Source organism: Halyomorpha halys, unplaced genomic scaffold (genome assembly GCF_000696795.3).
Source record: "Halyomorpha halys isolate HHAL.00 unplaced genomic scaffold, Hhal_1.1 Scaffold207.1, whole genome shotgun sequence".
NCBI classification, from domain to species: Eukaryota; Metazoa; Arthropoda; class Insecta; order Hemiptera; family Pentatomidae; genus Halyomorpha; species Halyomorpha halys.
The window spans coordinates 165,946-182,168 of NW_027104696.1; the positions used below are offsets into that span (position 1 = coordinate 165,946).

The window sequence follows — 16,223 nt, forward strand, 5'->3', positions numbered from 1 at the left end:
TATATATATGTACATACCCTTTACCCGTGAATAATAGTTCTATTAAATATATTTTATATACTTTCTTAGTAGCAAATTTATAAAGTAATATTAATTTGATGGAAAGTAAATTGTCATAAATATTTTAAAAACGTATACTGCTTTATTCGTGGTAAACGACGTCTTTATCTTCCAGATCCTAGTTGTTGTGCTTGTCAAGTTGTGTGATTGACATCAACCACAGCTGCAACAATCAGTGATTATGACAAACAGGTTGTGCCTCTGGGTTCGTTGGTTTCTGCTGGGGGTTCAGGACAGGTGATGACTTTATGTCCTGGATTGAACTAACTGATCTACTGCGGTGACTATTGTGTCTTTGGTTTCATTTTACATTGCTATCTGAAGATGAATATGTTTAATTTGTTCAACGGATCGAACGTGGATAGTGGATCACTGGAAAGGGGAGGTCAGTGAGAGTGAGATAGAGAGAATAAAATTGTTAAGTTAGTGAAATAAAATTATTAAATGTAATGAAATTGTTAAAAAATAAATTAAATAAAATATTAGTTTTTAGTATCGTATTTAATATTTGCAGTATTTATATTTGCAGACAAGTATTGATTGTAAAGGAAAAAGAAAGGGAAAAAAAACTATTCTTATATCATGTGAATATTGTAATATGCTCTTTTTTAGTAAATAGTATATTTTTGATGTATAAAGGGTTTTGATATGTTTTATTTTATGTATAATTTTAATATTGTTATTTGTTATTTTAAATTATAAAGCAAGCTAACCAATTTTCTTTGTCTAAAAGAAATACGTTGTATTCCAAACAAAGCCAAGATGGCGGTACGTATTCTTCAGTCAAGTCCGTTGAATCAAGGCCATGTGAGCAGATTCAAATATCATAAAAAACTATTTTAACTCTTCCCATCATAATTGAAAATACAGTAAATTAAAGGAAAAATAGAAATCAAGAAATAGTGCAAATGAATAATATTCAGAAAATAAATCATTTGGAAAAATCCCTAACTGTTGGGCGACAATCGATGTTTACATGTAACCTCAAGGCAGGTTTCGTTTTTGAAGAGTACAGTCGGGTCTGTGAGGCCGGAGAGAAATGATGTCTTGAGCAAGAAGAGGTGCTCATCAATTTCTGTCCAGCAAGAAGAGGAAGCCATATTGGACGCGAGGACAATAAAAATACAAAAAAGAAGACACCAGGAATCAAGAAGATCGTAGAGCTTGGTTAGTTTTGTATACATAAAAATAGATACAAATGTAAACTAGATTTAAATTAAATTAATTGTAACTATAGTAAATAGCTGTTTCTGATTGTCTAGTAACAACACGCCCTGAGATTAAGAGTCTTTCTTTTTATATAATAAAATTATATTATTCATTTAAGTAGTAAAGTTCTTAATTTGAACCCAAGTATCTTTTATATTTGAAAGAAAGTTATTAAAACGAGCAAAGATTCTATTTTTATTTTATTTTTTAATATTTTTTAAAAATTATTACAATATATATATTTTATATATGTCCAATCTTGGATCGATTGGTATGATGTGTATTGTAGCAACCTAATGAAATTGGGCAGCATGGCTATATAAAGCATTTTTCTCTCAAATTAAGTTTTTTAGTTAATTGTAAAATTTAATGTTTATAATAAATAATTTTAATACTAAAAAATAACACTCTTTAATTATTTAACCTTATGCAAACGAATTACTATAAACTTATTACAGTTTGCGCCTTGACTAGTCAATTTAGTATAGCGAAAAAATATTCTGGCCCCAGTGATGGTCAGTGGTAACCATGCTTTGTCCCTACAGACCATTTCGGCCGGGAGTAATCAGAGCTCAAAAAGTTAAATAATGAAAACATTTTCTAGATTCAGTATTAATATAACATCTAAATTTTTCTGCTTTAAAACTAATATTTAGATTTAAGTAATTAAAAATCTTTCTAGGAAGAAAAAAAAACTATTGAACACAAGGAAAAATCAATTAATTATATTTTCTTGTTAAATCTATGACATAGTCAGTAAAACAATAGTTTAAAACATTGCTAAGAGCAAAAAAAATGTAAACTTAAAACTAATATTAATAGCTTAAACAAAAAGCAGTGTAAAATTGAAGAAAGGCAGTAACTAATTTTTTAACTTTAACGAATCAAACCAATTATTATATTCACTAAAATATTAAAGTAATAGTTTAAAATTTATTTTAAAAAAATTATACCATAATATATAAAATAAAATATTTTAATAGAGTAAAAAAATTAATAATTAAGGTAAGCTAAACATGCAAAGCAGCTTTCCAAACCAAACTTCAGGAAAATTAGAAATATAATCTCTTGCATAAAGATTAAAAAAAAAAAATTATAAATATAAAACTCCAAAAAGTCCAAACATATTTACCTCAAATTGAGGCCAATTCATAGCCATATTGACACCATGGTTATTTGACCACCATTTTAAATCCTTCTCATGGTCAGCATTATTTATTGTATGATAAAATTCTTCATATATTTGTGGAAGCCTATATTAAATACAGATGTTTTATTTATCTACAAGTAGATGTATATATACAAAAATATTTTCAATAAAATCATAAAATTTTAAAAATAAATAAAAAATAATAACCTAATTAGTTTGTAAAAGGGGTCACCTGGTTCAAATTTTTGTCTAGACACATTAAATTTTCTGCTAATAGAAAATAATTATACTAGAGTGTAATATTTAAAGTTATCTGAATTTCTAATAACACTAATTTTTTAAAAATTATTTCATGTTAAACAATTAAAGGCAAAAGTCATAAGGCACTTAGGGCAGGAATCCCAATAAATTTCAAATGATATGAGAAAGCTAAGATCAAATAAGTCTCAACAACATCTTTCGATTTATATCTGTAGTACAGCAGATGGTAGAAACTTATAATTAGGTTCTTGAGATTTTTCAATAACATTATAATTGTAAGCACAAATGAGAAGTTGATGACTTCACCTATACATCAGATTCAAATATCCTGGAAGGTTTTTTTTTAAGTGAGTTAATTCACTCTACTCCGTGGTTAAAAGAAAAAAAAAGAAACTCAGTTTAAGATATTCAAGTTCTCTCATTTCAGTTCATTTTTTGTTCCTCTTTTTTTCCTACACTGAGGTAACTTGCCTTCTATAAATTACTTCTGAAATTCAAAATTCTTTATTTTTATAAATACATCACATTTTTATCAGGATCTAATCAGAGCTAAAAACAAGAAACAATAACTAAGAATATTGTTAACAAGGGAGGAGTATAAGATAACATGAAATATAATGTAAATTATGATAGAACTATAAGATAATATAAAAAAAAGAGAAAATAATATAAAAATTAGTAGTATAAATTAAAAGAAAGAAAAATTCACAGGTGGAGTAATATTGAATAAAATAATAGATACAAAAAAGGTAAAAACAAATATAGTAGAACCTTAAAAAAGGAAATAAATAAGGTAAGCATAGCTATATCAATGAAAAAATGAAAGTCAAGAAATAATGAACAAATCAGCATACTAACTTCTAGTCTAGCAATTAAAAACAAAACTGAAGGAACTTGAGGCAAAACTAGGAAAGTAAAATGACAGATATAACAGCAGATATGTGAGGATAATAATCAATTTTACTTCAAACATGTATAAACTCAGAACATGAGAGAGCAAGAAAAAAATAATAATGGTTAAACATAAGGATAAAAATAAAATAGAAGAAGGATAAAGAAGAAACAGTCAAAGAACAATTAGGGTGGTCTAATCAGGCTTAAGATATTTTGATAGGCAATATATAATACAGCATTTATCAAATTTTATTTTATTAAATATTAATCCACCTGTGAATTTTATACTTAATTAAGTCTATGTTATTTCTATTTTCTTTTAATTGATGCTGCTAATATTTATATAATTTTCACAATATTTTTTACACCCTCTTATAGTCCTTCCTTAGTTTACATTAAATTTCATGTTACGCTGTTTATAATATACTTAATTCTGGTATTTTGTTTTTAATCCGGATGAAGCCCTGCAAAGTGGGGAGAAATGATGATGCATAATAGTTTTTGCACAATTTGAGTTCCTTTTTTGACCATCACCAGAACCATTTTCCTTCATTATCATATTTTTGTATATTCTTCACTATTACATATAAGCCCATAACATGTCTGTTAATTGCAGCTGGCTAGAATATGCTATTTACTTTAATTTCATTTTCACACTCTTTGTCTCATTGGGAATACCTTTCCTCATTTAGAATTGGTCCCAGAACCTCTTCAGCTGTTTTCCAACACTGTTTTTCTGTGGCTGTTAAGTTATTGATTATTTTCACATATTGTGACAATAGTTTTTTTGCTTTCTCACAACTCATAGTAAGGAAGTACAGTTTTATAGTAGAAAGTGAAAACAAATTTTGTCCTCAGGATCAAAAATTTCCAATAACGCCTAAGACATCCAGGAATAAATTAGGTTCCATGTCAGTCTACACTCAAAACATGAGTCAGAGATAACACCTACTACTAAAGAGCTAATTTTGATGAAATTTTTAGTCATTGCATGGGTTAGTACATAGATGATTCCGGTATTTACATACAATCTCATTGATCACCAAGTTCTAAAGTTGTGGATTACAACTTAACGCAATAACATGATTTGTAATAATGTAAATTTATATGGCAACATTAAAAATTAAATTGAAAGTACATTTTAGTACTAAAATTTATTTGTTAAAAAAAAAAAATTAGATTCCAAAGACAAAATCTTTAATAACATTTAACATTCATTTGGAGGCAAAAATTCCCTAATGGCATTCAACTGTCCAATTCCTCTCTCTCTATGTTTACTAAAGATATAAAGTATTAACAATGCATCCTCTTTAGTCGAGATCGGGGTCTTCCTAAGCAGGGTTCATTGTCAGCGGAGATAGATCCCATTCAGTTCAAAGTCAAATACTTTATAGTTAATCATCTCCACTGAGATACTTAAATACTGAAGGTCCCATATAATTTTATCTACTTCTATCACTAAAGCAATTTCTTGAGGCCTATATTTTTAAGAAGGCTTGTCCTGTAAATTTTATACTCAAATGAAAAATCATAGGACTTGAAATGTAAATAATTATGTACCCCATAACAATCATGAGGAACCTGCACTACCATATATACTTGGCATATGTCCTTCATTTGTTAAAAAAAACTACAATTAAACCTAAAAGTTAAGAATTGAAATTCAGATGCTTAAAACATTACAATCAATTACAAAAATCAGTTGTAAAAAATTAATAAATAAATTGAAACCATCGTTAAACTTTTAAAAAATGATAAATATTGATAATCCAAAATAAAAATTACTCACTGGGGATCTTGAGATATATTTAAATATTTATGTAATGAAAATAAAGTTTCTTTAAAAAACTGAAGGCGTTGAGCTTCGAGGGTTTGGCACTTTTCAAAAACTACTGTCATATCTTCCATGTATTTTGGATTGTAACTGTTTAATTCCTGCAAGGCTACTTCATATTTTTCTTTACATCTCTGAACATCATCTTTGGTTTTTGCAACCCTATCTTGCATTTTTTTTACCTACATAAAATTAGAAATTGAATATAAAGCCAAAAGTAATAAATGGTTAAATAAAACAATTTACTAAACATACACAATAATCTTAATACAAATACTCTGCTTCGGCTTTTCAATGTAAAAAATGGCTTAATAATTGTAATAAATAAATTAATTGGTTATTAGATAAATGATTTACCATTGAAATTATATATATGAGAGATGACTGGGAGTGCGGTCAGTGAAGAATACAATTAAGTGAAAACTTATTATTTAACATTAGTGAGAATGTTTTAGCCAAACTTTCAGGCCTTCATCAGGGCCTCTGCAGGCAGGCCCAATACCAAGTACGGTGTTATATATATGTTATAATAGTACTTGGTGTTGAATCTACCTCCAGAAGCCTTGATGAAAGCCTGGAATTTAATCCAAAATGTTGGATACACTGACAAATAAGTTTTTACTTAAATGTGTTTAACACTGACTGCACCCCAATCATCTTCTCATATATTAACCACGATCAGCTATTAACTCATTCTTAGGAAATTATATTATTATTTAATGATAAACATAGAGTGAGAATAAGAAACATTTTTAACAATCATTAGAATGACTGTTGCACAAACTAGATGGATACATTTTTTTAATGATCAAAAACATTTAGATTATGAGGAATAATAGCACAATATGGATCGCATTAACCTTACTGACAACTTTTAAAGTATTTTCATAACATATACTATTTGAGATGTTGCCATACAAAAACTAATTTATTTTTTTCAATTGTTTTTTAACAATAATAGTAACTATTAATTTCATGATATAAAGGTGATGTGGTGAGAAAAAGAGCGGGAAATAATAATTAAAAAAAAAAACAGAAGGTAACAAAAATATATCCACTGAAAATCATAAATCGTAAGGCATCTTCTCAGTAATAATAGAAAAATTGAATTAATGATTATAAGAAAAATATATGCATATTTACAGATTCCAAATAAATCTTAAAAATATACACCAATGTTAATGTTAAATTTTATCTAATATAAAATCATCTGTTTTTCTATCTATTTAATAACTTCATTTGAAACACCTAATCATTAATCTTTCGAAACTGGATGGACAGGAAGTGATTAAAGATAAGGGATTGGAAGGTTGGAAAGGTTTTGGAGCAACGAGTGAAGGAAAGAATGGAATTCCTTAGGGAAGAGGAACAGATTAGGAAAGATCTGTCAAATGCAGGGGTATAAGTAAGTCTGAGGGCCATGAACGGATGATGCGGAAAGAACTGAGGATTTTAATTGAAGCAGATCAGAGATGTATGATGGATGGCAAACAGCAATATAATATAGTTATACGATAAATAATACTGGTATTGGAAATTAATGTACATTAGTTGCACACTGAAATTAAATAAATATCTATATAAACATAATATGTTCAGTTACTTCAACATTTAATGCACACCATTTATCTTTGTCAAAGTAAAAATTTAGAATAAAAAAAAAAAAAAAGAAAGATTAAATGGTAAAAAGTACAAGGATCAACCTCAAATCTCCTCATACAGTGTAAGAAAGGTTTTTACATAATAATTGACATTTCAAACAGAAATTGAAATGAAAATTACAAGATAAAACAATATTAGATATTGAGGGCCCCTGAAGATAAACAGACCATCTGAAAAGTCGGCTAGGTTGATGCACTAATGGAAAAGTGATTAAATAAAGAAATTGAAGTACAAAAGTGAATTAATTTCACAAAGCTAAAAAAGCAGAAAATAATGTACTAACCTTTCAAAAATAAACTAATAAACAAAGAAAAAAAAAGTTTGATAAATATATGAATGACAGCAATATTAAATGGAAATGAAATATGGATCATATAATTAAAACTTTCATAATAAATGCATAAACAATATTAATGAAACCATAGGAACAAGAAAATTTCTTAAATAGGAAAGATTGAGCATAAATTGAACAGATAAAGAATAATATAAAGAATATCTCCATTAAATATGACACTAAAAAAAGAAATCCATAATAAGATAACATGCATCCCATTCGTAAAAATAATATTAAACAATCATTTAATATTAATAAAGATAATAATAATATGAGTCTAACTTAAAAAGAATAAAAAATCTAACTAATTTCAATATTCCAATTATAATAGTAAATTTTTATTTGTCATTTTCAAGAGAAAATTTTGTTTTAGTGATGTTAAAAATAAGATAAACATATAATTCATCTAATAGCATTAATATAAAAAAATAAATAAAAAAATAATACATGGTAATATTGATTCAATAATGAATCAATATTACCATGTATCTTTAAATAATGATCTTATATAATGTATCTTTAAACATATTACCCTTATAGCAAGGGTGGCAGTTTTGGAGCTATAATTAGTCACAAGAGTTTAGGTAATTCATGTTCATAACTGAGTTAATTACAATATGGTAAGATTTTTTTGAGTTTTGAAACCATGCCATAAGTTCCTAAACAATATGTTTAATTTCTTTTTTACTTGACCATTAGATCAAAATCGTCTAACGTTGCTATGCTATCTATATTTGAAAGGTGTTTATGAACAGCCATAATTCAATTTAAAATGCTTTAGGAGAATAACAAGAAATAAGAATAATTCTCACAAAAAAGTATTTGATTATTCTCCTAATCTAGATCCTGCAACAGCATAGCTGTAATTTAAGAATTAAAATCCACTTTACATTATTTGAAGATTTTGGCAGAGGTAACTCAAATAATAGTCCAAGATAAGTAATCATTTTACCAACAGTCCACAAATCATTAATAGTTCTTAGAAAAATGATAATCAAAGAGGTTTGGACAAATTCAGACAAAAATTTATAGTTACAAACCATTTTACATTAATCAACATAAATACTTTACCTGATCTGGTGATATAGAACTATCACCACTAGCATTTCTCTCTTGATTTGAAGCAGATTTTTCTGTTTTACATGCACTATGGTAATCACTTTTTGCTTTATTAACTTTAGCTAAGAGTTTTGCCCAAGGTTTTTGAGCTTTTTTAAAAGCATCTTCAATTTCCTTTCTTTCTTTAATTTGCATCATTGACTAAAACATCATACGTATTTTGATATTACTAAGCAGATTAAATAAAAAATTTGCTTAAAATTCAAAAACTATATAACAAATACATAAGTAATAAATCATACTAAGGATAAAACTTAAAAAACTAAGTTCTCTACAATGTCTTAATGAATAAAAATTTCAATTAAATTCAGTCTCAAGATAACCTCTTGACATTATTATATCATAAATTTGTAGGATTTTATAGAACAACTTTTCTTATGACATCGCCTTTTCCCCTCAATTAAACTTTTTATCATATATAGGTAAATGAAAGGAAAAAACTGACTGTTTTCAAAACAATTATGGAGACATGAAAACATTTATTTATAAATGCTGTTTATTCATACATTGTTCATCACTCCAATACTTCCTATGGCTTTAAATGTTACATATTAACTATCCTAATAGCTTCTGACAACAGCAATCCAAGCAGTTCTACAGCATATTTTATGGATTCCATCCATGAAGATAATAAACAATAATGGACTCAAGCTATTCCCGTTTCACACCTCGTTCCAAGAAAAATGGCTTATACTCATGATTCCTTTAGGGCTATAGTAGGTAGGTTATATTGCTCCCAAAAATTTTCGGGAATCCTCTTTCCTTTATGGTCTCTCCATATTTCATATCAGAGTACTAAGTCAAAGGCAGCTTTCAAGTTTAGGAAAGCAATATATTTACTTTGATTAGTATCCAATGTCTTTTCTGCAACATTTTTGAGAGGAAATATATGGTCTTGGGTTTGCCTCCCTGGTCGGAAACCAATCTGATCTTCTAATTCTGGTTTTATCAGTGGCCTTAGTCTATTTTCTGGAATAGTTATATACAATTTTAGGTTATTTGGGATGGACAGATAGGCCTGCAGTTGCCACATTCAGTTGCACTATCTTTCTTATAAATTATCACAATGATGTTGTATTCCTAATCATCCCATATCTTCTAGAAAAGTGCTTAAAATGATTTTATCATTTCAATTCCTCCTGCTTTAGTTTCTCTATAGCCCTTTATATCTTCCTCCTATATCATATTCAGCCATTTCAATGGTCTCTTCCTCCAGTTATGGAAATTGCCTGAGATTAGAGAACAGCAAAAAGTAGTATTGTCTCTATCTATCCAAGATCTTCCCTAGGTCTGTGATCATATGGCTGATTTCATATTTTATATTTCTAATATCTTGGGTAGTTTTACCTTTAAGTATTTTTAATTCCTGCAGGAAGTAAATCACCCATATGGAATTAATGTGGGTTCATAGAATTCAAAATAGCTTCAGAACTGGAATGACAAATTGGAAACGGCATGGAAGGGAAAAAGACTCGAGATTGAAATGCTAAAACAAATATTACAAAGTGATGATAAAAGGAAAGACAGTCAAGTTGGTTAGTAAAGAAGAGATCATATAGCCCAATAAGTGAAGCATAGAGGTATTGTAAGTAAAGGAATTCTAATAAAGATCGTCAAAAAAAAAAAAAAAAAAAAAAAAGATTATGTAACGTAAAACAAAAATTACTTACTTTATGGTAAGTGTCTTTTTGCCATGTTTTCACACTCTGCATTACAACATTGGTAAGATCATCTTTTACTCGTAAATGCAAGTCACAAAGTCTATCAGCTTCAATTAAAACTCCCTTCCAAGCAGCTTCAGTTGTACCATACTCTGGTCCTAGAAATTTTGTAATAACACTGATATTGCAATTATTAAAAAAACAAAAAGCTTAAAAGAGATAAATATATTAGAGGTATTATAAAAAATAAATAACTGATTGTAATAAACACTTTTGAATATTAATTGATTTTGAAGGATCATAAGAATTATGATTATTATTACCTTCTGAAAACTAAAAAATCAATAGTTCAAGTACATATAAAGCAAAAAACAAAATTATTTTAAAATCATTTAGAGAAATATATTATGATAACACATCTGATGAGTTAAAATCAAAATGAAGAACAGATAAACATAGTATCTATAGATTTGGATTATTCTTAGATCGAAAAACAAGTTTAAATGAGAAATACTAGCTTATAAGAAAAAAGAATTAGGTGTCGTCCTCTGTAAAATTCCTGTTCAGTCAGCCAAAAAGTTAAAAGATGAGAATTTTGTTCTAAAAATTAATTTTCTATGCATGTATACATAATTAAAAGATTATCAAGAAAATATAAATAAATATATTCCAAATGCTATTAGGGGTACTGAAAATGACCAGGATATTCTCTTTTTTTTTTAAACCCCATAATGAAATGAGATATTGTCACTTGTTCATCTCCATAAAATTACAGATCAAGATTAGCTATAGTAAAAATAAATTCCTCTTTAATATGTAAGTGAGTTTTAGATTGAATGTGAATGAAAAATGTTTTTATGATTTTCTTTATCACTAAATAAGCAGGATTTTCAATCATGTGCTGAGCTCATAACAACTCTCTTTAGGGTAAAGACAAGAAGATAAATAAAGCAAAAAGGGCATAATAACCACAATGTTAATCACCCTGAATAAAAATCTAATCTAATCTAATCTAATCTTTAGGATATAGTGATTGGTACAAGCTTCACCAAAAGTACTAAGAGGTACAAGGCAATTTGATAAGAAATTACAGCTGTAAATAGTGAATTTCCATTGGCTATTTGATTCTACTTAAACAAATAATTTAAAAAAGAAACATTCATCTGTTTCTTCTAATAAGACATGAATTCAATTCAGTCAATATCCATTAATTGTTGAAGTGTGAAATTTAAAGATTTGAATAAAAACAATTACAGTGCAATAAGTAAAACAAACAACAAAAAGTGGACAAATAACATTGTTCATGACAATGAACAACTTTAAATTGACTAAACTTATGCCTAATATTTATGAGGTTGATTTAACACTAATGATTAGGACAAGTATTCAAACCAAATTTCACTTTCTAATACATTATGTTCATCCTACAGGCCACTATGCACAGACTGCCATTATTCCAAAAAAACAATCACAGATAAAATATCAGAACATTACATTTTATACAGTAAAATTCAAAACAATCTATAATTGGTAAATATGTCTATGAGTGTTGCTGAGAATTACAGCCATTTTCATGGGCATTAAAAATTATAATCATTAAGTAAACATTAATTATATATGCCTTAAATGATAAGAATCACTATGTAAATTTTAATCAAACAACAGATTTTGTAATTTGATATAATTAAAACAAATACCTAATTATACTAAGCATTAATCTTTATACATAATAAATCTCAAAAACAATTTAATATTAACTTACTAATTAAATTTAGTTTTACAAACTCTAGTAAAGCAAAAAACATAACTTGCCAAGCTTACAACTTTAAAAAGGAAGAACTGAACATAAAAACCAGATAATAGACAGAAAAATAATATTTCCAAGACTAAAAAAAAAAAAAAAAACCTTCCACAGGTCCCAAGAAAACAAAAATTGACCTTTTTCAATAAGATCATTCCATTTACGAGACCAGCCTCTAAGACTTTTAGCATACGCCTTTTCAATTTCTCCTCTTTCCTGAATGAGAGTGACAATATCTGTACAAAGTTTATAACCATCTTCAATACGCTTAGTAGTTCTTTTGTAATTTCCAGGCTCCCAGAAACTATCACTGGTTGCCATTAGCATAGTATCATCACTGTGATGTGACATGCTGAAAAATAAAAACATAAATTTCATATTCACAGTTACTATTATCAATAAGTGGCAACATAGATAAAGTGAAAAATTGACAAGAATAATCATTATCATGAAAAGTTGTTTTAGGAAAATTCAATAACAATACTCAAACCTAAAAACTTTAGAATCGCAAAATATACACATTTACCAATAAAAGAACTAATATACATAACAAGATGATATACCTAGTTGTGGGAACCAACTACTCTCAGGGCCAATTGCAGGTTACTCCAATATATATTTTATATCAATACTTTTTTATGATTAAAACAACGTAGGTGCAGCCATCCTTATCATAATTTGAAACTTGTGGCAGATCTCAAAAGACAAATTATCGAAGCCTTCGTTCTGATAAAAACACAACACAACTCCCACACTCAGGTAAAGATAATGAGTAGGGAATAGCAGATGCAATGAGTACTGGATAAAATATTTTTTATTATTCAATTCTTTAATTTCAATGTAACGGCATTAGTTAAGAAGAATAAATGTATTCATAATTTTTTTTTTTGGGCCATAATATTATAAAATATCAAATAATTAAAAAAAACAGAGAGGTATAATTAAAAGATATCTTAACTACTGTCAAAACAAACGATCTTTTTTTTTTTATCATTATATCACTAATTTTGTTGATTTAGAAAATACGCTTTTATAGATAAACAAAATTTAATTTAGATTGCAGTTTTCTTATGATACTCATTAGTTTAATAAGCCATATAACCTCGAGTCGAGGTGGTTGTGTTAAATGATCAGACTCCAATTGATAATCTTAGGTACGCTTGACCAGAAGGCCTCGACACTGCGTATTCAATATAGGTAAAGTAGTTGATTAGGAGGTGAATTGATAGGATGAGACTTATGGGGTGACAGCCATAATTTCTCTAAGGATGGTAACCTCGTCCTACAGGGTATTATTCCTGTAAGTACGAAGGGGAACACAATCCCGGAGGGTAGCCAGCCACCATGTCATACTCCTGTAGGAATAAATACCTTCCTAGGCAACTCCGTTCTACCGGGTACTATTCCTGTAGATACGATGAGATATGTAAGGCCGGAAGGTAGCTTACTAGCTACCTTCCCTACCTTCCGGCCTTACATATCATATAATACATATCATATATAGTAGCCGGATCCTACGATAGGATAAAAGGAAGAGGAAAGAGGAGGTGACCAGTAGGGAACAAGCGTGAAATAAGACTCTTATTATAAAAAAATAAGTCGGAAGGATATACTGAATGTCTTATTTGCTGTCCCAAGAAGGTACTGTTTCAGCATCATCGGTAGGGTATTGATTCTACTAACAATACAAAGACCGGTGAAAGCATCGGTGGAGTATTGATTCTACTAACGATACGAAAGCCAGTGAAAGTCACCGCCTATAAGGACTTACCTTTTTGTGATTCAGTATATTCTTTTTGGTAAACTTTATTCATTATATCAACATATTTACATTTATAATACTATTTAAATGTTTATTTATAACATTATAAAATTATTTACATTTTACTGAATAAATGAACACAATATATGGCTAGAGAAGACATAGGTGGTGCTCCAAGGTGGGACGAATTGAAGCGATCTTTGTCTTGGCGGGAAGCGATAACAGTGTTAGAACTGGTGGTCCCTGAGAGATAGCATCGCTACAATTGTAATGTCTGTTTTATGTTAACATTCCTACTTCCACCTATTTATGTCCATTTCCACGTGACAAATATCTGTCTTACAAGTTGATATATAGTTCTACTAACTACCAAGTAAATCCTGATAGTAAGACAGCAAATGTCAGTTTACACGATGTTAGCGGCTACGAGAGCCGTCCATATCTCTATTACTAAAACTGTTAACACATTGACTTCATTCAATATTGTAATCCCTAAATAGAATACAAGATTTTTGTAACCGCACACAGCCCTGAGCACTTGCAGGAAACCGTTCAACGCGCCAGAGTCCACTTTGAAGAGTTCCAAGCTCACCATATCATAGCATTGCGACTGATACCAGATAATTAATTATTATCTTGTATATATGCGTATAAAATAGTGTAACTCCGAGAATAACAAATTATAAGGGTCTGCTACACCCAAGAGCAATAAGTATTAATGCTATAAATATCCATTTATACCATATATTATTTATTTAATTAGTATTCCTACTTTATGGAGGGTCGTCACAGATGTCTCAGGAAATATGGATACTGCGTGTTCAATTATTAAAAGTTTAAGAATGTAAGTAAGAATGACAATATCATAGGTGTTTAGTATAGAACTAAGCCGTTTGGAGGGAGTTAAAGCGACTGCCTAGTGCCCCGGCAGCGGTGCCGATTCGGAAAGTTGACATGTATTTCTGTGGTGTCCCACGAAATAAAAACTTGACCTCCCCCCCCACCAAGCTTAAAATTGGATGGTTACCACTTGATAATATCCCCCCCCCACCGTATGTAAAAAATGATAAGAAAGGGGGTCATAAAAAGAAAAAAAATGAGTAGGTTGGTATAGAGCTGCGCCATGAGGGTCCGTCTCTGGTTTCTTATATTAAGACTGTAGGTAATCGAAAGGAAAAAAGTCTGCCGTTAGTACCACAACTCTGGGCGGAACCAGTTTCCAGATGCTGTTAAGGAAATGGATTTTAAAAGCGGAGGGAACCGTTATGTCTCACCATCCTTCGCTATGCGTCTCAAGGCCTCTGTGTATATTTCTGTGGATTCTCCACTCTTGAAGTTCAGTTTTAAGAGCGATGCCGTATGAATACTTTACTTATTGTTTCGACGTAAACTTTTTCAAAGTTTCGATTCGTTCATTGTACTTACAGACTTCACTGATGTATTCATATACTGATGGTACGATAAAGTTGATCAATAATTGGAGCTTACCAAACCAGTTATATTGGCCGATAATGTGAAATTTTGGAATGTTTGCAACCAGTGGTTTCAATCGATTGCCGTATTGCTATTTTCTGGGGAGATTGATATTCTCTCTGGCCGAAGAAGCTTCTTCATCACAAACAATACACTTTAATTAATCTACACGAGGAGAAGATGGTTGGGGGGTGCGGTCAAAATAAAACACAAATAAGTTGAAGTAACTTATTTAATCTTGCCAACGCTTCTAGGTTATCCAGGGTATGGATTGGTTGAAATTAGTCGTTATGACAGTTCTGACACGAGTTATTAACTCAGGGGCACTTCGTACCTCTACGTTTAATTAATCTAGTTTAATAGATTTATAAAATGAAATAAGGAATACCGTAAACTAAGCCTTATTAAACTGAATTAACGTTCAACGAACTCACACCTCAAGGCACAATCAGGTGTTACTGATGGTCTCCACTCATTACATTACTAGGACCAACCTACCACCACTACCCGAGGAAATTCTAAATCAACAGTTCGTGGTGCAGCTCGATGAACTCATCCGAACTCCAATATTTTAACCCATATACACTACCTAATTCCTACTTAGATAAGAACGGTAGGGGGACATGAAAACTACAAGATCGCTCCAACCAAAAACAATAACCACAACTAGAGCTGCTAACAAAGCTATAAACCAGCTACATCACTCTAGACACCGTCCTCACAGGAAGGGAGTACTGTAGCGACACCGCTATCAAGTGGTCTATACTGCAACTAGTACAGCCACCAAAAGTGTTACGATCCAACATGACAAAGCCTAACTGCCACAACGTGCACTACTGCAATCATCGCACAAACATCATACTTAGATATATGTATTATTTCTTTTATATATTTTAATGTCACACATTTAAAAACCATATAATATAATGAAATATGTATTATTAGAAGCAATAAATATTATAATAGAATCTTCTAATCCACTAATGACGAACGTTTTACACGT

General features: G+C 29.6%; 1 protein-coding gene across 2 annotated transcripts in view; it reads right to left on the minus strand.

Annotated features, from left to right (window-relative positions):
* Positions 1-12,762, minus strand: part of Synd (protein kinase C and casein kinase substrate in neurons protein Synd) — a 40,682-nt gene extending 27,920 nt beyond the window's left edge. The window contains exons 1-6 of one of the 2 annotated variants that reach the window (XM_014418687.3): positions 12,549-12,762; positions 12,123-12,337; positions 10,194-10,342; positions 8,476-8,664; positions 5,364-5,590; positions 2,402-2,522 (exon numbers count right to left, since the gene is read on the minus strand). In XM_014418687.3, the coding sequence (XP_014274173.1) occupies positions 2,402-2,522; positions 5,364-5,590; positions 8,476-8,664; positions 10,194-10,342; positions 12,123-12,336 (900 nt within the window). In that variant the 5' untranslated portion in view covers position 12,337; positions 12,549-12,762. The remainder of the gene's footprint in view (positions 1-2,401; positions 2,523-5,363; positions 5,591-8,475; positions 8,665-10,193; positions 10,343-12,122; positions 12,338-12,548) is intronic. The other variant, XM_014418686.2, reaches the window with a different exon arrangement.
* Positions 12,763-16,223: the final 3,461 nt, after the last annotated feature.